This window comes from Oryctolagus cuniculus, chromosome 18 (assembly GCF_964237555.1).
Source record: "Oryctolagus cuniculus chromosome 18, mOryCun1.1, whole genome shotgun sequence".
Classification (NCBI taxonomy): domain Eukaryota; kingdom Metazoa; phylum Chordata; class Mammalia; order Lagomorpha; family Leporidae; genus Oryctolagus; species Oryctolagus cuniculus.
The window spans coordinates 30710428-30733879 of NC_091449.1; the positions used below are offsets into that span (position 1 = coordinate 30710428).

General features: G+C 52.6%; 1 protein-coding gene across 1 annotated transcript in view; it reads left to right on the forward strand.

Moving 5' to 3' along the window:
• GPT2 (glutamic--pyruvic transaminase 2) overlaps positions 1–23452 on the forward strand; it is a 40330-nt gene that overhangs the window by 341 nt on the left and 16537 nt on the right. The window contains exons 2-6 of the mRNA XM_008248377.4: positions 18–282; positions 9113–9202; positions 11150–11258; positions 18359–18492; positions 20906–21149. Of these exons, the coding sequence (XP_008246599.2) occupies positions 40–282; positions 9113–9202; positions 11150–11258; positions 18359–18492; positions 20906–21149 (820 nt within the window). The 5' untranslated portion in view covers positions 18–39. The remainder of the gene's footprint in view (positions 1–17; positions 283–9112; positions 9203–11149; positions 11259–18358; positions 18493–20905; positions 21150–23452) is intronic.

Sequence of the window (23452 nt, forward strand, 5' to 3'; positions counted from 1 at the left end):
TTCTCTTTTTGTGTCAGGATTTCCCTCGGCAGGCGCGCGATGCAGCGGGCGGCGGCGCTGGTCCGGCGGGGCTGCTGCCCCCGGACCCCGGGCCCCTGGGGCCGTAGACAGAGCAGCGCGGCCGCCGAGGCCTCGGCCGTGCTCAAGGTGCGGCCCGAGCGCAGCCGGCGCGAGCGCATCCTCACGCTGGAGTCCATGAACCCGCAGGTGAAAGCGGTGGAGTACGCGGTGCGGGGACCCATCGTGCTCAAGGCTGGCGAGATCGAGCTGGAGCTGCAGCGGGTGAGCGTGGGCGCCGGGGGCCCATGGGGGGCGGAGGGCCCGGGAAGCCCGGCGGCGACCCCTGCCGCCCACCCCGGGGCCGACTCCCCCATCCCCTCACCCTCGAGCGCCGGGCACCTGGCACACAGTAAGGCCTTCAGACACGGTTCACTTGTTGAGCTGAATTCAATAATTGAGCGGCCCGTGCTGCCAGGAGCTGCACACGTTCGTTACGTGTCCTAAGCAGCGTGGAACCCAGATCCGTTGGAGGGAGGGAAGCAGCCCAGGAATAAAGAGACTTTCAGATAGTGAATACGGGCTTTGAAGAAGGCAAACCGGAGGCGGGCTGGAAGGAGGCTGCTGGGCGCAGCGGTGGGAGGGAAGCCGGCGCTCAGGAGAGTTTGTTCCAGACGTCGTTTCTCTCCGTCTTGAGGCCTTTTGGGTCTTTGCCAGTTATGATTCCCTGACAAGAGCAGGGGCGTGGAGGAGGGCCGGGCGGAAAATCTTGTTTTAGGCCCCCCGAGGAACCTTGGCTGGCAGCAGGCTCTCTGCCCTGGGACGGTCGCTGCGGGTGGGGAGGCAGAGGACTGGGCCCTTTGGGGACTTGATAAGGTGACCCTGGGACTGTCTTCATCTTGGGGACTGGCAGGATCTTGGCTTGAGCTCACAGCTGCCTGTAGAGTGACCACATGACCAGGAGTGCCGGGTGGGTGTAAAAGGTGGCCCTGTAGGCTACCCGATTCTCACCTGGGTGGAATTCTGGAGGCAGCGTCAAAGAAGGTTGTCTGAAAAAGGAAACACTTCTAAGAACTGTGAAAAGCAGCTGGTTGCATCGCCCAGCTGCTTGCTCAACATAGTTCTGAGCCAGAATGTGTGGCATGGGGGCAGGACTCCGGGAGCTTTTTTCTCAGAGGCACCACGTCCCAGTGCCCAGGGGTGAAGTGGTCACTTGGTGTCCCTTGAGTACTTGGGAGGTAGCCTCAAGGGGACTATGACACTTGGCCCCCATTCCTCTGGGGACTTTGGGAGTTGGATGAACTCAGGGCTTGCTAGGACCTCTTGGGGACACCCAGTTCTGCTGACTCAAAACAGTGAGCTGGCCGAGTCAGAGTCCAGTGTCTCCTGCCGACTTCTTGCAGGGCTAAGTTTAAAGGCTGGGCCAGAGAAGGCCCATTTCTGTGCTTCCCACGGAGGTGGGCCCTGGGCTGGCACGTGGGTTTCTCCCGCTGTGCTCCTTATTGATATTTGGCAGGCAGCAGCTGGCCCTCCTGGAGGCAGCAGTTTCTCTGCTAAAACAAAGCTGGGATTAAAGTATTCCAGTTTATCACATTACAGCTGATTCCAGAGTCGGGAGGGGTTCCAGGAATGATCTCCACCTTTTGCTAAATAGCAGGTTCTCTGTTGACGCTTCCCTGTTGGAGAGAGAGCTGATTGCCATATTGTTCGCTGGGCTCCAGCCTCCCTCCCCCAGTTCATTAAGGATTGGTGGGAGCATTCCAAATGGAAGCAGTGCTGTGAGCAAAGGCAGGTGCTTCGAAAGTTCTGGGTGTTTGGGGAAGGGAGCTAGTGTTAGTAGCCTACCATCCAGCAGAGGGATGTGGGAGAAAAATGAGACAGAAAGGTGGACTGGAGTTTATGTGCTGGGCTCAGGACTTTATGGTGTGTTTTGGAGGGAAGTGGGGAGCCAGGAAGGGTTTCCAGCAGGGGTGTGGCTCGATTGCAGGTGGTCATGTTTCTTGGTCAGTGGGCCAGAGCATTCTCTGATTGCTGGTACAGCTGCTCCTACCCCCACACCCGTGGAGAAGTTCTGTCTGTGCACCAACATTCTTAGGTGCTTTCCTTCAAGTTCGTTCTCTTCTCACTTAACTGAGTCTCAGTTATGCGGCTGTAGGTGCTGGAGACAGAGCCCCAGCCGAGCCAGCATTGCCTCATTCAAACATTTCTTTCTTGGGAGACAGCTGCTCTTCACGGGGCCAGCTTGAACAACGTCCCCTGAGGCAGCTGTGTTTCCCCCAACTGTTCTTTGTATTTATTTATTTATTAGCTTGCCTTGGCTTTGTACAGCCTTGGTTTTTCTACTTCTGTCTTGAACCACAGTGATTAACATGGGACTGGTGTTGTAAGAGGTCTGATTTGGTTACAGATGGAATGGCAGGGATTTGTAGAGAGTCGGTGACTTGGGGTGAATCCTACATCCTCTCCTGGCCTCTCTGTTTCCCTCATTTATAAAAGGAGAGAAGTGGCCTGGCTGGCCCAGGCTTCCCTCTTGGGCCTCCTTGTCCTGGGGGACCCAAGGATGGCCTCTGGTAGTAGCAGGGCCTTTAAGCTGCCTTATAGAATCATTTTCACCAGGTGCTCTGCAAACTGCAGGCTATTCGACTGGACACTTGGCTCCAGTGGTTGACTGTGGGCTTGCTGGCTGGACTGAGTCTTTGTCTTTCTTGCTTCTCTGACAGTACAGCCCAAGCTTGAAGGATTGGGGTGGGGGGGGGGTGGCTAAGGGGTATAAAAGGGGCCATTCTCCTCCAGGCCCTGCTGTGTACTCTCAGGGAGGCCCTGTTTCTCCTGAACAGCAACTCCAAGGGGGAGAACCTCTATTTGCTTTTCAGGTCCTTGTGTTCACTGGGAGCCGCACTTAAAAGCAAGCCGTAACTAAAAAGAGTACTGAAAAGATCTGACAGTTCTTCTTCAACCTTCTGCTTTAACCTTGCTTTATTGGAACATAGGGGTTAGGAGTTGGAACAGGTGGAGACAGGAATGGCTTCACTTCTGCTTATAAAAGTGCACACATTCGGGGCCTGCGTTATGCCGTGACAGGTTAAGCCACCCCCTGCAATGCCTGCATCTCATGTGATGTTAGTCCCTGTCCCAGCTGGTCCATTTCCAGTCTGGCTCCCTGCTAATGGCCTGGGAAAAGCATGGAGTATTTGAGCCCCTGCCATTTATGTGGGAGACCCAGATGAAGCTCCTGGCTTCAGCCTGGCCATTGCAGCCATTTGGGGAATGAACCAGCAGGTGGAAGGTCAGTCTCTGTCTCTCTCTCTCCCCTCCTCCTCCTCTCTGTAACTCTACTTTTCAAATAAAAAAGTAAATCTTAAAAAAGTGCACACAGTTAAGGCAAAACATTCAGGAAGTGGAGAGTGGTCATGTCTGGGTGTGATATCCAAGCACAGGCAAAAATGGAGGGTACTGTAGTACATGACTGGAGTTAGCTAAGAATGAAGATTGGAGGCCCTGGACGTGCCATGCCAAGCACAGGTGTTGAAACCCCACTCATTTTCCATAGATTTGGGTGCTACTTTTTTTTTTTTTTTTCAAGTGACAAAGAACTCTCATCTACTGGTTCTCTCCCCAAGGTGCCAGTTTGTAGACTGGGAGGTAGGCTGTCAGTCTCAGGACAGCAGGTTCAAAGCACCCCTGGGCACTGGGACGTGGTGCCTCTGTAGAGCTATTCAGGACTGGGGTCAAAGGTGGGAGCTGGGAACTCAATCCAGGTCTTTCACAGACGGAGCAGAATCTTATTTGAGCCATTACCTCTGCCTCCCAGGGTCCACATGAGCAGGAAGGTGGAGTCAGGAGCCAGAACCAGGAATCACACCCAGGCATGCTGATGTGGGCATCTTAATTCCTAGGCTAAGCACCCACTTGTGCACGCTACTTTAAAATGATTTGTGTAGGCTTCCAATGGGATAGACCCTTCACCTGCCCAGCCTGTCCGAGTCACCGTGGATCTGCGCCCTCTGCCTTTGTGTGCTCTGGGCCTCAGGCTTGTTGCCCTTGGTTTACTCATCTTCAAAATGAGGACAGTTTATTTCTCCTGGAACTAGTTGGAGCTGTTGGTAAGAATGCTTTGAACAGCAAGGAACCAGTTAGCCAGCTAACGAGAGCTGGCTTGGCGACAGGAGATGTTGAGGGTCCCTCCTTCCTTGCCCTCCTCCTGAACCTGAGAACCTATGCTGTGGGGCTGGCTTTTTCCTGCCTGGGCCCCATTCTTGCTCTTGTGAATGACCCCGTTTGGAACTCATCCAGTTTCCACCCAGCTTCAGCCCTACAGATCTCAGCTTCTGCAGCTGACTGACCCCTAGTCATCCAGAGTTCAGGGGTCTCTACCCAGCTGTGCTGCTTCACTGCCTCGTTTCTCAGTTACTGCTCTGGTTTCTTCCAGCTTGTCTTGTCTTCCCCTGTCTTCGGGGTCAGTCCTGGTGCTGAGCCTCAGTTTCCCCTGCTTACACATGCCTGTTTTCAGGGACTCTGGAGTTTAGTTGGGATTTATCTCTAGGGCTTCTCCCCGGAGCTCTCTGTAGGACTTCCTGCATGCTTCAGTGCCAGTCATTGCCCTTGTGGGGTCAGGAAGGTACCGGCCTTTTTGTAGGAGGTTTCTTCTCCCCCTCTCCTGCCCAAACGCTTCCTTTGCCTACTTTCTATTCGCCAGCAGTCTGGGCTGTGCAGGGTGGGTGATGGCCTCATCTGTATTGCTTACTCCTGTCACCGGGCATGGGTGATCAATAAATATTTGTTGAACAAGAGGGAGGTTCTCTGGAGAGTAACCATCCTACCCAATCCCCACCTACATGTCACATAAAATGATAAGAGCCATCCCTTATACAAGGAAACTGTCTTTTACTCCCACCTTTATGAAGGTATCATTGACAAATAAAGAATTATATATTCAAGGTGTACAACCTGATGATTTGACATTGTGAAAAGATTATAACAAGCCACACAGTTGCCTGCTCATTATGTGTGCACTAGGGGGAGGCTAAGATCTACTTCCTTGACAAAGTTCAAGTGAACAATACAGTATTATTAACTACAGTCACCATTTGATCCCCACCACTCAGAACAGGAACTTTTGTATACTTTGGCCAGAATTTCACATTTCCCCCATGCCCCAGCTCCTGGCAACCACTGTCTGTCTATAGGTGAGATCGTACAGTATTTGTCTTTCTGTATCTTATTTCACTTAGCAAAATATCCTCCGGTTTCATCCAAGTTGTCTCTCAAGTGGCATGGTTTCCCTCCTTTTTTGTGGCTAAGTAATGTTCCATTGTGTGTGACACATGCACTCTATTTTCTCTGTAGTTAGATATTTTTTTTAAAGATTTTTTTAAAATTTATTTTCCTTGAAAGAGTTACACAGAGAGAGAAGGAGAGAGAGAGAGAGAGAGAGGGAGGGAGGGAGGGAGGGAGGGAGGGAGGTCGGTCTTCCATCCAATGGTTCACTCCCCAGATGGCCGTGATGGCCGGAGCTGTGACGATCCGAAGCCAGGAGCCAGGAGCTGCTTCTGGGTTTCCCATGTGGGTGCAGGGGCCCAAGGACTTGGGCCATCTTCTGCTTTCCCAGGCCATAGCAGAGAGCTGGATCGGAAGAGGAGCAGCCGGGATTTGAACTGGCACCCATATGGGATTCCGGCGCTTCAGGCCAGAGCGTTAACCCATTGCGCCATAGCGTGGGCCCCTGTAGTTAGATATTTAGGTTGGTTTTTTATCTAGGCAATTGTGAGTACTACTGCAATGAACGTGGAAGTGCAGGTATCTTTTTAAGATCCTGATTTCATTTCTTTGAATAGGTACCTAGAAGTTGGATTGCTGGATCATGAGGTAGTCCTGTTTACACTTTCACCAAATTTGTACAAAGGTTGCCTTTTCTCTGTACCCTTATCAATACTTCTCATTTAACTTGTTGATAATAGCCATTCTAACAGGTTAAGGTGATATTGTGGTTTGGATTTGCATTTGGTTACTGATATTGAACCCTTTTTTCTTATACCCATTGGCCATTTTGTATTTCCTCTTTGGAAAAATGACACTTTGCCCATTTTTAAATCACGTTATCTTTTTTTTTTTTTTTGGTATTGAGTTGGAGTTCCTTGTGTATTTCGGATAAGTAACTCCTTATTGGATGATATGGTTTGCAAATATTCCCATTCTGTAGGTTGTCTTTTCATTCTGTTAATGATTTCCTTTGCCATGGCGTACACCTGTTAGAATCATCCATGGCACCTTGATCCATCCCCATCGTGACACTAGGGCTGTGGGCAGGGAAGAACAATGATGACAGCTCTTTCTTTCCCCTGCTAATACCCTCTAAAATATGCTAACCCCTGCTACCTGCCTGAGCCAAAGTGGTGGGAAGGGAGCCTTCGCAGGGTGGGACTGTCCCCAGGTGCTGCACATAGAACAGCTCTGGGGAAACCAGGATGCTCCATGCTTGTTAGTCCCTCTGACCTGGCTCTGGGGGCTAGGCTGGGGCGATGGCACCATTGGGTGTTCTGGCCAGGTCTGGACGAGTCACTGTTTTTAAGAGTTTGCTCCAGGCCCCTTGGTCTTTCCCAATCCCTGTAGACCTTGAGTGCCCAGACGTAGGAATCTGCACGGAACAGTCTCCTCCCATTGGTGGCTCTTGGCTGGGCAGGCTGGGACCCTTGCCCATTCAAAGGAGCCAATTTCCTGTCTCCTAGTTCATCCATCAAAGTAAAGTGTCCAGTGTCCAGGGGCTCTAAGACCCAGGAAAGGAGATGCCCAGTGTTCCCAGGCTGCATGTCAACATGCCCTGTATTGGTTGAGCAACGCCAGGGGAGGGCACAGGAAAGGAGCACCAGGGCTCCATTCTAGGCTTTATTCTCTCCCTGTGTTGGGCTGGCCCAGGGCCTGCAGCTGTGTGTTGGTTCCTGGCCCTCCCAACTATGACAGATTTATTCCCCACCAAAGAATAGGCTGTGCCCATGCCACAGAAATCACCTGTGTTCAGCTAATCAGGCCTGGGGGCTGTGACAGTTCAGTCAGGCTGGACAGAGGGCCTCCTGCCAGGAGCCAGGCTGCTGCCAGGGGCTGAGCTGAGCCTGCCCTTTTGCACAATGTGGCTTGGATCACCCCCCACACATACACCACCTTCTTGGCTGCTGCCTGTGGGACCAGCCCTGAGGCCACAAACCCACGGCCCCAGTCTCCCCAGGCTGTCTGCTCTCAGTACTCCAGAGCAGTGGATGGGTGCAGCTCCTCGCCTTGCACTCCATCGCACTTGTTGCTTCCTGAGGCCCCTAGGCAAGTTCTTCATGTTGGCCACCCCTGAAAAAACTCAGTGGAAGGGGCACAAGAGATGTAAAATGTTCCTCGTCCCCTCAAAACAACTCTTAGAAACATGTACTTTATTGAAAAACCGCAGGCCATTGCTTGGTCACCTTCCTTGCCCCCTGGGTGTCTCCTCCCCCACCCCATGCCTCATTACTTAGGGCTCGGGCAAAAAGGGTTAGAAAAATTTGTTTTGTCTTTCAAGTCCACTAGTTTTTACTTAAGGTGTTGATTCTAAAAAATCAAAGTTTTCTGAAGCTGTTTTTATTTATGCCTGACATGAAATGGAGAGAAAAAAGCAAGTGGCAGAAACAGAAATGTATCTTTAACACTTGGGTTTGGGGTGCCTTTAGGGCAAGGACAGCTGGAGATAGGAGGGTGGCTGGCCATGCTCAGATTGCCTCCTGGCACTGCCCCCTCTTCCTCCGCCATGACCCTCAGGAGCTCGTTCCTGGGCTGGCTCTGTGAGCGGATGATACTTGTAATCTGCCAAGTGGTCTCGCACTGTTTATCTCAGATCATCCTTTCAGCCACCCTGCAAAGTCCTTGAACCTGTTGTTGATTGCAAGTTTTCCAGGGCTAGTTCTGGGAGCTGTGTAGGATCCTCGTGTACTGTCCTCTATATCAAACCGCATTTTCACCTTTGCAGCAGCTGGGGTGTCCCTGTCGCCTCTTCAGTGATGTCACAAGGGTCTCATGAATTCCTCTTTCTGTGCTAAGCACATTGCTCAGGAGTGGGCTCTACTTTGTTCTTTCTTTTTTTTCTTTTTCTTTTTTTTTTTTTTTTTTTTTTTTTTTTTGACAGGCAGGCAGACTGGACAGTGAGAGAGAGAGAGAGAGAGAAAGGTCTTCCTTTGCCGTTGGTTCACCCTCCAATGGCTGCCGCAGCCGGCACACTGCAGCTGGCGCACCGCGCTGATCCGAAGCCAGGAGCCAGGTGCTTCTCCTGGTCTCCCATGGGGTGCAGGGTCAAGTACTTGGGCCATCCTCCACTGTACTCCCGGGCCACAGCAGAGAGCTGGCCTGGAAGAGGGGCAACCGGGACTAGAACCCGGTGTGCCTGTGCCGCAGGCGGAGGATTAGCCTAGTGAGCCACGGCGCCGGCCTCTACTTTGTTCTTAAATCCTTTTGTCCCTTGGGAAAATATTCATCATTCTACAAAGTCAGGGTTCCAAGAGAATAACCCCAAGAATTCCCTGCTGGTCAGTGTCTTCTGGAAGTGAGGGTGTCCTCAGTGTCCCTGGCTGTTGACTTCACCCTTCGAGGAGGGGCTGCACGTGGGGATGGGGTGCGGGGAGTCTGGGGTCCTCTCTCCCTGATGTTTGACATGTCCCATGCTGACACCTGTCTCCCGCCCACCACGTGTGCCCCGGAGACCTCCTGTGAGGTCCTGCAGCTGCCTCAGGATGCTCTGGCTGCCCAGGAAAGCTCCTGCAGCCTTTCCGGAAAGTGGGGGCTTTCTGGCAGTGGAGCATAGTGGTTAGGAAGAGAGATCTTGGAGTCTGGCTTCCTGGGTTCAAATCCCAGTACGTACTTATCAATGACATGACCTTGGATGTCTGCATCTGTGTAATTAGATTAATAGTAGTTCTACCTCAATGGGGTGGTTGTGAAGGTTAAATGAGACTGGGCATGTCAAGGGCTTGACACCAAGCCTAACACTCAGTGAGGCTCAAAATAGGGCAACTTATTAATATCCTGTGGGCTCACTGCAAGGCTTCAGGAATCCAGAGTCTGAGTGTCTCTAAGTATAACCACCTGTTGCCTTCTCTCCACTCAGGGTATCAAAAAACCGTTCACTGAGGTCATCCGAGCCAACATCGGGGATGCCCAGGCCATGGGCCAGCAGCCAATCACCTTCCTCCGACAGGTGAGTCAGTCTTCAGGAGCAGAGGCTGTGTGGGACCGGCATGGGCTTCAGGGCCAGCTTCTGCCTCCTTGTACTTCCAAACCCCTAGGCCCAGGCGGCACCAGAATCCCACAGGGAAGTGCTGTTGATGTGGTGGCCCCTTAAGTGCCTGATGTCCCCTCGTGCTCTCCCTTGGCCGTTTCTCCTCCCAAGGTCATCAGGAACACTACACTCATTTGGGGGTTGCTGAGTAGGTAGAAGGTCAGTTGGCATGGACAGTAGTGGGGTGGGCAGCTGGCCAGGGGAGAGGTAGAGACCCAGGGGACTGGGAGGTGATTGATGTGCTGGGTCAAGAAAGAACTTCCGAGTGAGACAACCTGGCTTTGAGTGTTGGCTGTGCCCCTTTCCTGTGAGTGGCCTTGGGCATGTGAAGCTCACCAAGGCACTGCCTCAGAGGGTGGCCGGGGTCACGGTGAGATGATGAGTGTGGAGGCCTTCCTCCGGCACAGAGGAGAGCCTGGGGCCTGGCTGCCCCTGTCAGCTGCTGCTTTCCTGGCTGCCTCCAGCGTGGCTCAGCTCACTCTTAAGGGCTCCAGGAGGAGGCATAGTTCAGAGTTTCAGTGGACTCTGCACCAACACTGGGATTTGTGGGCCAGAGAAGAGGAAGCAGGGTGAGGGGCAGCCTGAACAGAGGTGGGAGCCCCAGCTGGGTGAAGGCTTTTCCTGTGTGGTTAAAGTTCACCAGTTGGGGGGTGGGCAGGGAAGTTGAATGCTAGGCGCCTGGTTCCCATTTCCCTCCTCATGTCTCTGACTGCAGGAGTGGCACCAGGGAAGTATGACCCTAGCCTGTGCCCTGGGGTAGAGGGGGGTGGGAGGGGGTCTCAGCATGAAGCCCCTGAGGGTAATAGGGAAGAGCAAGTGAGGCTGGGCCTGGTCTGAGGAATGCCCACCATGCCTCCGTCCTGTGGCTGCTACTGTTGACCCTCAGAGCATGCCAGCTGCCCCGTAGATATCAGAGTCGCCAGCCGGGCCCCAGATGGGGAAATGGATCGGAGTGGCTGTACCAGGGAAGTGGAGGTGGGAGGAAATCAGCGGCCCTGATTGTCCTAGAAGTATGTTCTTGGGGGGCGGGGGGAGGGGCTGGGTCATGAACAGGCCTCAGCCTTTACTGGCTTGCAGACATGTCCCCAGATCCTGCCCTGCCACTGGCTATGGCAGGCCCAACACCTCCTGCCTATTGCTGGCCTCTTCCAGCCTTCGTGTACTTCCTGTGGGCTTTATTAGGATACCTGGGAAGTGAGCAGGCTGGGTCAATGCCCATCATGCCTGGGCAGAAAACGCAGCTCCAAGAAGCCAGGCACCTGCTGAAGTCGCCTGGCTGGTGTCAGAGCCGGGAGCCCTAATTGCCACCTCCGCCTCCCCAGTGCACCTGGCTCAGCCCCTAAGCTGCCAGCTTAGACTCGCCTGGTGAACTGGGGTTAACCAACACCTTTGCACACCTTTCCTTGCTTAATCCTCTTAATTGGTGAGGTTAGGGTGATTTTCCCTATTACAGAGTTGAGAAAGCTGGCCTAGTTTTCAGATAGCAAGGAAGGGCCCGGGGTGTGGGGGAAGCTCAGGCTGTGAGTAGGGAGGGGGTCTTTGTCACCTTACTCCTGTCAGCTGGGCTTCACCTGCCTGCTCAGCCCTGGCCCTCTGCTCAGGAGACCCCTGGTGGCCTGGCATGTGGGAGGCCGCTGTCTTTGCTGGGCCAGTCAGGGCCAGGGGGGAGCAGGACCCTCACTTGATTGCTCAGCTCCCCTTGTGTATCCCAAAACCCAGGTCAGGGTGCATCCCAGCTCCCAGCAGCACCCCCTTGTCTGCGGAGAGCCTAATGTCTTTCTGGCCCCCGCCCAGCATCCCTTGTGTTCCACCTGGGGCAATGGGGAGGAGAAGCTGGGAGCCCAGCCTGCACTCTTGTTCCCCCAGGTGATGGCACTCTGCACCTACCCAAACCTGTTGGACAGCCCCAGCTTTCCAGAAGATGCTAAGAAACGAGCCCGGCGGATCCTACAGGCCTGTGGCGGGAACAGCCTGGGTGAGGCTCCAACTTGCATGGTCCCCAAGAGCGTGAGATGAGCGTGTGTTCCCAGCATGGCTCTGGGTCTCGGTCCCTCCATGTGAGTGTGATTGCGTGTGGCGTGGCTGGTGCACAGAGTACGTGAAAATAGCACTCCTTGTCCGTGCACTTGGCCGATGGTGCATTGGGGCGCTTTAGGGGCCAGTGCTTGTATTTTGCTGGATTTAGGTCTTACCACCCGGGAGCCAGTTTCGACAGCTGAGCCTCCCCTTCTTCAGAGTAGAAGATTTAGCCCAGGGGTCGGTCTCAGCAAGAGGGGGCTGAGTGGCAGTGCAATGCTCAGCCTTGTTCGGCGGTCCTGCCCTCTGGACACATCCCCGCATGGTCTAGGAGGCGCTGGCAGTTGCTGGGGAGGAGAAATGCCTTGGGAGCCCTGCAGCCCTCTTTCTGTAGCCTCCACGTTGTTGCCAGCTGCTCCCCCTGGTCCTTGTGTCCCTCTCCCCCTGGCCTCTCCTCTCCTTTGTTGGGAGCCCACGCCCAGCTGTCCGCCTCCTTACGGAACACCAGGCACCCGAGGGCTCCGCGCGGGAGGAGGGCCTGGAATTTGGCCCATGTTGTCATGAAAATGATACTTGTTGTCCCTCCCCACTCGGATGGATTTCCAGCCTCTGGCTGTTTGTCCTCTGCCCTCTGTTTATTTTTGCCCCATTCCTTCGCCCAGTGCCTATACGGGGAATCCACTTCCCTCAGCCTGAGGAAACCAGTTCTCAGAGCTGACTTTGGTGGTGGGCACTGATGTCCTGGGATGTGGAGCTGAGAGTGGGACAGGGGTTTCTCTCACTTGCTCAGCAGGGGATGGGCCCCCTTGCTCTCAGTCATCTTCCTGCCTTGCTCTGCTCTGCTCTGTCTCTTTATGGAGAGCCCTGTGCATTGTTTTCTGGCTGTGGTTCCCCATCCCTCACCCCCAGCACACTAATACTCGCACCCCTTCTCTGAGTCTGGGCACCTTCCTGGTCGTGTACCTCTCTGAGTCCCTCGGCTCTCCTGCCTGCCAGCCTGGATAGGGTTTGGGCCAGTGCCCTGTGTTCCCAGACCTACACCACGGGATGGTAAGAGGCCTGGCCATTCGGGCTCCTTGTCCTCTGCACCCTCTGCCTGGTCCAGAGGACAAAGAAGCCTCTCAAAGACCCCATGGCTGGGGGCCTGAGACTCCTGGAAGCCCAGTAGAGAGGTATTGAGATGAGAGGAAAATCGCCTTGTGTGTGTCTGATAGGAATGAATGGGGGAAAGCATAGGAGATGTTTGTTCCACCATACTAAGCCTCTTTAACAGGTTTTTGCCACTCAGTGTTAGCCGGAGCTGGGCCAGTGAGGTTGGGAGGCTGTGTCTATGTAAGTCCCCTCTCGGAGTATTACAGCAAGAGAGCATTGGTTGGCTGTCACATGAACAGGTGCACTCTGGTCCTTTCTCCTCATCCTCAAACTAGGAAGTACTTTGTACCTACCCTCCTTCCCCCCCAACCCCGCCCCTGTTTGCAAGAAAGATTGACAAGTGTACTGAAGCCCCATCCCTGTAGGGTCACTACCAGGCCCTGGCATAGAAGGAAGAGGGGCAGTTTGGTTTTTCCTTGACGACCTGGGGGTGCTGCTCTCCCAGCTAAGCCTCGGGCAACCTGAGTACTTTTCTGCTCATAGAAAAGGAAATGAAATATGATACTGTGACCCAGGGCCACCTGACCCAAGTGGGATTTTTAAAAAATTTTTTAAATTGGACCGGCGCCGTGGCTCACTAGGCTAATCCTCCGCCTGCGGCACCGGCACCCCAGGTTCTAGTCCCGGTTGGGGTGCCGGATTCTGTCCTGGTTGCTCCTTTTCCAGTCCAGCTCTCTGCTGTGGCCCAGGAGGGCAGTGGGGGATGGCCCAAGTCTTTGGGCCCTGCACCCGCATGCTAGACCAGGAGAAGCACCTGGTTCCTGGCTTCGGATCGGTGCGGTGCGCCGGCCGCAGCGGCCATTGGGGGGTGAACCAATGGCAAAGGAAGACCTTTCTCTCTCTCTCTCTCTCACTGTCCACTCTGCCTGTCAAAAAAAAATTTTTTTTAATTTATTTTTTCAAAATTGAGATTTTATTGGTGTTGTAGATCAGTACGCAGACATTTCAATTTGTACACGATTTGTATCATACATACTGAAAAATCTATAAAGCTGTGAACTGTTATCCTTTTTGAAAGTTACTCCAGTACTTTCCAGCTTCAGATTTGGAGGCAGCTCTTCCTTAAGAGGCTGTCAAGTACCAGTATCTTCAGTTGTTGCTATATTGCTTCAGTTGTTCCTATAAATCCCACCAGTTCACAGGTTAATGTCATATGCACCACATACTCAAATCGTCCATCTTTTCAGTACACTGACGAATTATTAGGAAAACTGGAAGACCACAACCAAACAGTGCACACGGTTCTGACAGAGTAACAGGGAGTGGTTTTCCATAGGAAACAATTCAATACACAACTGTGACTCCAAATTGCCATTTAGTATGTGTTGTAGTGTAGGATATAACACCCTCCCCTCCATGAAATGTTAAAACAGACACCCAAGACAGTGAAAGCCTTCCATGGTTGAATATCCAAAAAGCAAACAACCAGCAAATTAAAAAATTAATTTACACTTAAAAAATGGGATAAGGTAGGCCGCCCTCCTTCTTTAAAATGTTTCTATAGCTACTGAAAAATTTGCATTTACAAAATAGTCGGTACATTTCCCCTGGATTGTACAATAAGGGAGACAGACCACTGATAGGACGTTGTGTATGGTGTTAATCAGACTTGGCTTCATCCTCTTCTGCTTCATCAGAGGCTGGATCTCCTATTTTTAGTTTCCCTGTTTTCTGCAGGCAAATCTTTAATTTCTTGGTCAGCCACCTCAGCCTGTTTCCCCTTTGCTCCTCTCTCCCTTTTGTTTGTGCTTTTGTGTCCGAGGACTTATGCTTCCCTGCTGCCTCTCTAGACCTTGCTTCTTCCACTTCCTCAGGAGCAGGTTTAGCCGACAGCCTTGCCCGTCTCCTCCTGGGCCCTTCCTTTAGTGCCCTTGGGCGGAGCTGACTTTCCTCTTGAGCATCTTGGAGGTGGAGAGAGCATGTACCGGGTGCTGCTGGGACACTGCAGGGGTTGTGGGAGAACTGGATGGGACCAGATTTGGAGCCTGCCCCTTCCCCCCAACACTCCTTATCTCCCATCCTGTGTCCCCTGGCTTCCCCCCGCCCCTCTGGTGGCCAGCCCAAATGGGATTTTTTAAAGATTTATTTATTTGAAAGGCAGGGTGACAGAGAGGGAGAGACAGTGAGAGATCTTCCGTCACTGGTTCATTCCCCAAATGGCAGCAACAACTGGGGTTGGGCCAGGCTGAAGCCAAGACTGCAGAGCTGGATCCAGGTCTCTGACATGGGTGGCAGGGGCCCAAGCACTTGGGCCGTCATCCACCACTTTTCCTGGGTGCATTAGCGGGGAGCTGGACTGGAAGTGGAGCAGCTGGGACTCAAACCAGCACTCATATTGGGTGCCAGCATCACAGGTGGCAGCTTAACTCACTGTGCCACAATGCCATCCTCACCGCCCCCAAGTAGGGATTTTAAAAAATATTTATGTATTCATTTGAGGGACAAAGAGAGTGAGTGTGCTCCCATCTGCTGTTTCATTCCCCTGATGTCCACAACAGCCAGGGCTGTGCTGGGGTGGAAGCCCGGAGCCAAAAGCTTAGTCCAGATCTCCTACGTGAGTGGCAGAGACCTGATTACTTAAGGATCTGTCACTGCTGCTTTTCAGGGTCTTGCACTGGCAGGAAGCTGGAGTCAGGAGCCAGAGCCAGGACTCAAACTCAGGCCTTCCAGTAATGTGGGATGCAGATACCTTAACCACCAGGCTAAATATCCGCTCCCCAGAGTGAGATCATTAAGTGTGTATGGAAAGTCTTTTTATTTTATTTTTTTAACATTTATTTATTTGAGGGGCAGAGCTATAGACAGAGGGAAAGACAGAGAGGGAAGTCCTCCATCTGCTGGTTCATTCCCCAAATGGCCACAATGGCTGGAGCTGGGCTGTTCCAAAGCCAGGAGCTTCTTCCAGGTCTCCCACGTGAGTGCAGGGGCCCAAGGACGCGGGCCATCTTCCACTGTTTTTCCAGGCCACCAGCAAGGAGCTGGATCAGAAGTGGAGCAGCTGAGACTTGAACTGGTGCCCATATGGGATGCAGGCTCCATAGGTGGCGACCTAACCTACTACACCACGGTGCTGGCCCTGTACATGAGGACTTTAAGCTCACACAGGACATGCTTTTCGCATGCCCTTTAAAATCATTTCTTACTAGAGCCTCAATTATTGTCAGTTTGACAAGTAATTCAGCTCTGGGGTTGCATCCTGGGTCTTAAATAGAATCAAGGAGAAAACTGGCACCTGCTCGCAGAACTAGGAATTTTATTTACCTTTGTGTGCCTTTGGGAAGCGTGTGTACCTTCGTGCAGCCCCTGCCTGAGCACATGCCGTAGACCAGGCACCATTCCTGACTGTGAGGGACCCTGGAAGAAAGACAAACAGAGCTTCTGGGGGAACAAATGTTATAAAGAATTCAGACGAAAATGTAGTCGCCAGTTTCCATGACTTCTTGGAAGAAGTGCAGAGAGCACTGTAGGATATAAAGGGAGACCAGTGGAGAAGGGGGGCTTACGGAGAAAGTGACATTCAGGTGCATGTGGAGGATGAGTGAGACAGAGCTGCAAATGCATGCTGGACAGAGGGAACAGCATGTGTAAAGGCCCTGGGGCTTGGGAGCTAAGTGTGATTACGTGGAGGGGTGGGTGTGGTTATTCAGTAAGAGAGTTTGGCAGTGGTGATGGTGCCACTCTATTTGTCCGCAGGAGGTAGGTTGGTCCACAATCTTAGGATAGTGGATCCAATGCAGGGTGTAGTGGGAAAGGGTTCAGCAGGGGGCTAAGTGCTCTAGGATAGGTACACTGAAGAAGTAAGTCACAGTCTCTGCCCCAAAGGAACTTGAAGTCAGCAGAAGACAAGGCTTCTTTTGGGTAAAATAACTGGAGAAATTGCCAGCCAGGAGAGAGGCTGGGCATGGGGCAGAATCTTCAGCATTATAGACTGGAAATGAGCCTTGAAGGAGCAGTGTGGTTTGGAGCATAACCCGAGATCTACAGGCAGAAAGGAACCCAGAAGCCTCCTGAGAAGGGTGAAAGGTGTGTTGCCCGCAGAAGCAGAGTTTACCAGTGGATGAAGGCCTGGAAGTTCAAGCATGCCGCTGGGCTTAGAGGCAGGAAGAAGGGGAGGCATGGCCCAGGCCACATAGAGTAGAAGCTGGGGGCATTGGGAGAAGGCAGAGTTCAAGACAAGGGAGCCTGGAAGGTTCCGAGCACTGAAGCTCAGAAATATCAAGTTCCTATGGGAGAGGAGCTCTCTAACCCAGTATTTGTACCCCCCCTTTAATTTACAAAGCAGTTGGAATACATCAGAATGCCCAAAATGTTGTAAAAGCCACTGTGCACCCACTGCTCAGTGAGGACGCATGTTAATGTTGATACTTGGCATCTGGACCTAGCCCCCTTATTCTTACAGCTGGTCAGAGGGAAATGGGAAGGCCCAGTGCTGCCCAGGGAGGCTGAGGCATAGCCGGGGCCAGCGCCCTTCCAGTGGAGAACATTTAACCAAGTCCCTCCTGAGTGCCAAGCCTAGCCTGATACTTGGGAGTCCCCAGAACAGAATCTTTTACCTTCCAGAGCCTGATGCTGCCTCCTGTTGGTGGTTTTGCAGTAATCGTAGAAGGAATAGGCTGGCCCTTTAAAGTGAAAAACTTGAAGAAAAATCAAAAGACATGAAAGGTTATATACTAAAAATCTGACTGCCAACTTCCTGGTTCTCTCCTGAAGAATTTTCCCTGCCCCTGTCTTTCCTTTCCTCTGTTTTCTTCCAGAGAGATTTTGTGCATGTGGAAGTACATTTTTTAATTTATTCTTTAGAAACACAAGGTTGCCTGACAGTTTAAAATGTCCTGTTGAGGTTAGCAAACATCCTGTGAAACGCACTAATGCTAACTAGCGTACAGCTTGAGTGATTGCTGCACATGTACAGCTTGCATCACAGCCTGTGCAGACCAAGGTGCCAGGCATCTCCAACCCGCGGAAAAGCCCTCTTCGTCCTCCTTTCCAGTCAGTATCCCCACCCTCGATAACCGCACCGCCAGAATAGTCACCGCTGTTCCTCCTTTCAGCACCATGCATCAGTTTGGCCTGGTTTTGACCCTCATATAAATGGGAAAGTGGCAGCCTAAGGATATTGTTGACCTGGGATGGGGTGGGGCGGGGTGGGGTGGGGGCTGTTTGGATCATGCATTCTGACAGATTCTGCATAACCACATATTGGCAAAGGTGGTAAAACCACGGGAACCCCAGTTCTAATGACTTTTTTTAAAGATGTATTTATTTATTTGAAAGTCAGTTACAAACAAGGGAGGGAGAGATAGAGGTCTTCCATCTGCTGGTTCACTCCCTGAGTGGCTGCAGCAGCCAGGGCTGGGCCAGGCTGAAGCCAGGAGCCAGGAGCTTCTTCTGGGTCTCCTATGTGGGTGCAAGGGCTCAGGGACTTAGGCCATCTTATACTGCTTTCCCCAGTGCATTAACAGGGAGCACGGATGAGAAGCGGAGCAGCCAGGACATGAAGCGGTGCCCATATGGGGTGCTGGCATCGCAGGTGTGGCTTTATCCACTGTGGCACAGCGCCGGCCCCTCTAATGACTTCTGTTGTCATAGAACACGTATGTGGCTGTGCGGAGTGGGTGTAGGCACCGTGCAACTTGCTGGAAGCCAGGGCCTAGAATAATGCTTAACATTTAGTAGGCACTCATGAAATACTGGGTGGGTAAATGAATGAGTCAATGGATACATGGCTGGGTGGATGGATGTGTGGGTGAAGCCGAGACGGTTAAGTAGCTTGTCACAATTCCGAACCCTGGAGCAGTGGGAGTCGGGCCCCATCCAGGACCCCCAGCCTGCCTCAGTAAATTGATTGGGACCCCTCTGCAGCCTGGCATCCTGCCTCTGTTCATCATCTTGTGTGTTCTCTTACAGGGTCTTACAGTGCTAGCCAGGGTGTCAACTGCATCCGTGAGGATGTGGCTGCCTACATTACCAGGAGAGACGGCGGCGTGCCTGCAGACCCAGACAACATTTACCTGACCACTGGAGCTAGCGATGGCATTTCGGTACATGCGATGGTCCCTCTTTTCCCGCTGTTATGAACAGCCTTGCGTGCAAGTTTCAATCATTTGAACTGGCTAGCAGGGAGACAGGCCAGCTTCCGGCCCCTGCCCTGGTGGCCTGCAGTCCTTGCGTCTTCATTGCTAGGTTCTCGGAGCTCTATGCCCCAAAAAGGCGAAGAGGCAACTGGTTGTGACGGGAGAGTTTTATTGAAAACAGGATAGCAGAGGAAAGGGAGGAGGAGGGGTAAGAAGTACACTCTAACAGCTAGTGGGGGTCTGAGAAGAGATCCAGCCTTCACCCCAGCAGTGGGCAGCAGCCTATTGATGCTGTTTGTTGGGAGGGGGACATGCAGATGTGCAGAGACCCACATCCATTGCATTAAGGTGGGTTTCAATAGGCAGAAGACCCTAATTTACAATGTATGAGCTTGTCAGTTTGGTATGTCCACTGCAAGTGGGCAGCTGTAAGAGCCAGAGCTGGCAGAATCTTACGCCATAAAATACCATTGTGACATCTTCAGGGTTGTTCTATTTTTTTTTTTTTATTTAAAGATTTATTGATTTATTTGAGAGGCAGAGTTACAGAGAGAGGGATAGACAGAAAGAGGTCTTGCATCCACTGCGTCACTCCCCAAATGGCTGCAAGGCTGGATCTGGGCTGATCCGAAACCAGGAGCCAGGCTCTTCTTCCGGGTCTCCATGTGGGTGCAGGGGCCCAAGCACTTAGGCCATCCTCCACTGCTTTCCCAGGCCATAGCAGAAAGCTGGATCTAAAGAGGAGCAGCCAGGACATGAACCGGCACCCATATGGGATACCAGCAGCTCAGGCAGAGGCCTAACCCACAGCACCACAGGGTTGTTCTTAATTGGGGCTCAGTGTGCCAGGTGTGAGGTTAACTGTGTCCCAGCAGCCTAGCAAGTCCTAACATTCATGAGCCTGGATACTGCTGTAGCCTCGGTTTCCCTCCAGAGCTCACACCAGCAGGTCCAGCTGGAGAGGAGCCAGGGGCACTCGAGATTGCCCGCTGGCCTGTCACTGGGCGTGTACTGTGCCAGGTGCTGGGGAGGCCTCAGGAGTGAAACCCATCCCTCGGCCTCTCCCACCCCCCAGTGCTGGTGCACGGCAGCATTGGTATCACCTAAATGAATGTCATGGCAGGAGCCTCTGGTTTCTGTTCTGCAGTGAAGGACAGAGCGCCAGGAAGCCGCAGGGACTCTGACTTGGTGGGACGGGGGTGGGGGCAGAAGGCTTCTGGAGGAAGTCTGAGCAGAGATGTGAAGCTGTCCTGGAGTGGGCTGGCAGAGGCCTTGAGCCGGAAGCAGCCTGGGTGGAGGGAGAGTCCTGCTGGGCTTAGGAGGCCACATTTGGGTCATTGTCCTAAGAACAATAGGGAGCTATTGAAGGCTGTGAGGGGGAGGGGCACATAATTATGTTCTCAAGTTGAAACTTTGTTGTAGAGTAGGAGTGTAGGGAGGGAACTTCAGGATCTGGGTCAGCCATGGGCCGGAAGGGCAGCCTGCTGTCGGTGGTTACTTGGCGGGAGACCCTGGGTCTGGTAGACCCTCTGGCCGCCTTCCCCTTGTGCCAAGCTGCTCCCAGGCCTGGGAGGGCATGCAGTGCTGTCAGCTCTGTTCTGCCTGTTCCTTCCTTTGTCTCCCAACCTTCACATTTGTTGTGCTTCATTTCTTTCCCAGAGCCTTTCTGATGCATTTGCGCTTTCTGGAGCCTGGGAGGAAACAGGCCCAGGCACAATAAGCAGTCTGCCTGCTTGCATTAGGGCTCCAGCTCCCCAGCTCGGTGTCTTCCGTCGGCCTCTGCCCTTCTCCAGAGGAGCCCTGTGTGGGCAGAGGTCCTGGAGCTGGGGAGGGAGGTGCCGAGCAAGCTTCAGTGGAAGGAACCAAATGGTAGCATGTCTCAGTCCAGTGGCATTCTCAGCGCCAGGGACTGAGCCTGCGCAGGCTTACACTGTGTGTAAGGTGGAGACTCCTCCTGCAGAGGGTTTTGGCTTATTAATTAATTATTGCCACCTCCACAAACACCCCACTGGATTCCCATGGCCTGATTTCTTAGCACTCTCCAACACGTCTCCAGCTCTGCTTTGAAAACAGGTCGAAGCGCCCCCTGGTGGCAGTGGATGGATATTTAACCCCACTTCTGAGATGAAGGACTCTGCCACCAAGTACTAAGTCTCAACTCCCTGCCATCCCCCAAGCTAGGAACTTGAAGTTGTGTTTCTCTTATCCTTTCAGCAGCCCTAGGAAATGAGGCTTGGGGCATTGAGGTGACTCGCACAGGGTGCACTGGAAGCGGGCAGTGGGGCGACTGGGGAAAGGCCGGGATGGGGGCTTGTCTGCTCGTCAGCTTCCAGGAGTAGGAAGTGGCAGGGGCCTCCTAGATGTGACTTTTCCATTGCAGACAACCCTGAAGATCCTCGTCTCTGGGGGCGGCAAGTCCCGGACGGGGGTGATGATCCCCATCCCGCAGTATCCCCTCTACTCGGCAGTCATCTCTGAGCTCGACGCCGTCCAGGTGAACTACTACCTGGATGAGGAGAACTGCTGGGCCCTGAACGTGAATGAGCTCCGGCGGGCATTGCGGGAGGCCAAAGACCACTGTGACCCCAAGGTGCTCTGCATCATCAACCCCGGGAACCCCACAGGTCTGTACTTTCCTCCCTCGCTGGTTTCTAGGGGTGGGGGGAGGGCTGGTGCACTGGACATCTGGGCACTGAAGAGTTAAATAATGTGCGGCCCTCTCTGCCCCAGTTTCCCAATCCTGTTGCGGGTTTGCTAACACAAAGCCATAAAATTTGCCTCTGGAGGTGAGCAAATAGAGGCATTTGCTTGGGCAGCGTTGTACGATTATTAACACCAGCTTTGTTTTTTCTTTCCTGTTCTTGCATTGGTAAAGACTCACCTCCTTGAGATTATTTACGGGCAAACTGGCACCATTAATTGGAGGCCTCATTTTACGCTCACTGCCATTTGCTTTTTGAATTGGTTTTCAGAATGTGGGTGAGTGCATTTTTAAGGTTTTATTTTTTATTTTTCCTCCCTTTTTGACACAGCACTGCAGTGCACCTTGAGGACTGAGAAGGAAATATCATTTAAGAAAAAAAAAAAGCAAGTCCCCCTCCCCATAAAAGCCTTTTTCCAGAAGTTGAAAAGCCGCCCAATTTTGCCTGTTTTTCTTAAAAAAAAGCACGCAGCCCTGCCCGTGTTGGTCTTCTGGACTGCAGATTTCCTCTGCCTGATGCTGTTCGGATGCAGAGGACAAGGGCTCCTCTCGCCTCCTTTGTTGAGATAATCTGGGTCAGAGCCAAACCGCCTTGGAGCTGATGGTGGAGTCCGCTGCTCGGGCACATCAAATGCCTCAATCAGCCAGAAGCACCGCTTGAATTCCTGAGTGCAGAAATGGGTGCAGCTGGCAGCAACGCTGCTTTATTTACCCCAGTTCCTCCCCAGGGGAGGCGGGGAAGATTCTAACGGTGATGGAGGCGACAAAGAGCCGGGTTCTCAATCAGGGTGGGAATTACAAAGGGAGCCTTGACGGCTTTCCAAGGCCACCACACCCCTGGCTCTCGGGGGGGGGGGGGGGGGGGGGGGGGGGGGACGGGGCCAGGCATCAGTATTCTGTGCCACGGTGGCCGAGAACCACTGCCTTAGACAGTGGTCTTCAAATCTGAGTTTGTTAGAGTGCCGACTGCCGGGGTCCAGGCCTGGATATTTTGATATAGTTGGGCTGGGGTAGGGCTTGTGAATTTGCATTTCTAGTAAGCTCCCAGGTGCTAATTATGCTGGACCACACTTGGAACAGCAAGTCCAAAGACATTTTAGGAAAGCCTGCATTAGTGTCAGTAATTTCTTGGCTGGTTGTTTACATTAAGTCTCTTCCCTTGGCTGTCTGAGAAGTAGCTGCGCCAGGGGCCTTCCTGTTCTAAGTAAAGGGGTCTTGTGAGTGTCCATTCATACAGGTAGTCTTAATTTTTATTATTTTTGATGAGTGGGCATAATCCAGGGTCCTAGATGTGTGACAGTCAGCCATTTACCAGGAAAGAGGCAATGGAAAATAGAAACCCACCTATGACACGCCTGTATCTTACTGTTCCACATACCCATTCCACAGTTTGGCCAAAAGGTGTCAAAATGGACTGGGGTGTTAAGCCAGGGCTCTTTTGGTTTCAAGATAGAAAACCAGCTCAAGACTGAAGGGGTGGGATCACAGAACTGTAAAGCAGAGCAGGACATGTCCATTAAGGTCACTGTCATCCTCTGGGCTGGCTTCCCTCTTTGGAGTGGCCTTGGGCAGCCCTCACTGTTGCCCACCAGTGAGCCAGTAGAAAGGAAAGCCTCTCCCCTACAGTTGCACCTAGGCCAGCATCTGAGTGACACATGCCTGAACCAGTCAGGCATGACTGTGACTCTGAACGGTCAGGTCCCACATCTCCTGCTGGAGCTCCTTATAGGACAGTCCTGAAGGGAAGGGTGTTCAGCAGGCACCAGCACAGATGTTCCCTGCACTTTGTGGGAAATTGCTTTGATCCAGCCTCTGGTGAGAGGCAGTCAGAGACCCCTCTCCAGCCTTTGGGCCATGTCTCATGTCTCCCCAAGCTGGGCACAGCTGCCCCTGGCCCCTCTAAAGCCACGTCTGACTCCCTTCTACATCACTGCCCGTGTGTTCCTTCGTTGGCTCAGCAGGCATGCTCTCTGTGACTTCTGTGTCCCAGGCACTGGGGAGAAATAAGCTCTTTTTTTTTTTTTCTCAAGATTTATTTTTATTTTTATTTTATTTTATTTATTATTATTTTTTTTTTTGACAGGCAGAGTGGACAGTGAGAGAGAGAGACAGAGAGAAAGGTCTTCCTTTGCCATTGGTTCACCCTCCAATGGCCACCGCTGCAGCCGGCGCACCGCGCTGATCCGATGGCAGGAGCCAGGATCCAGGTGCTTTTCCTGGTCTCCC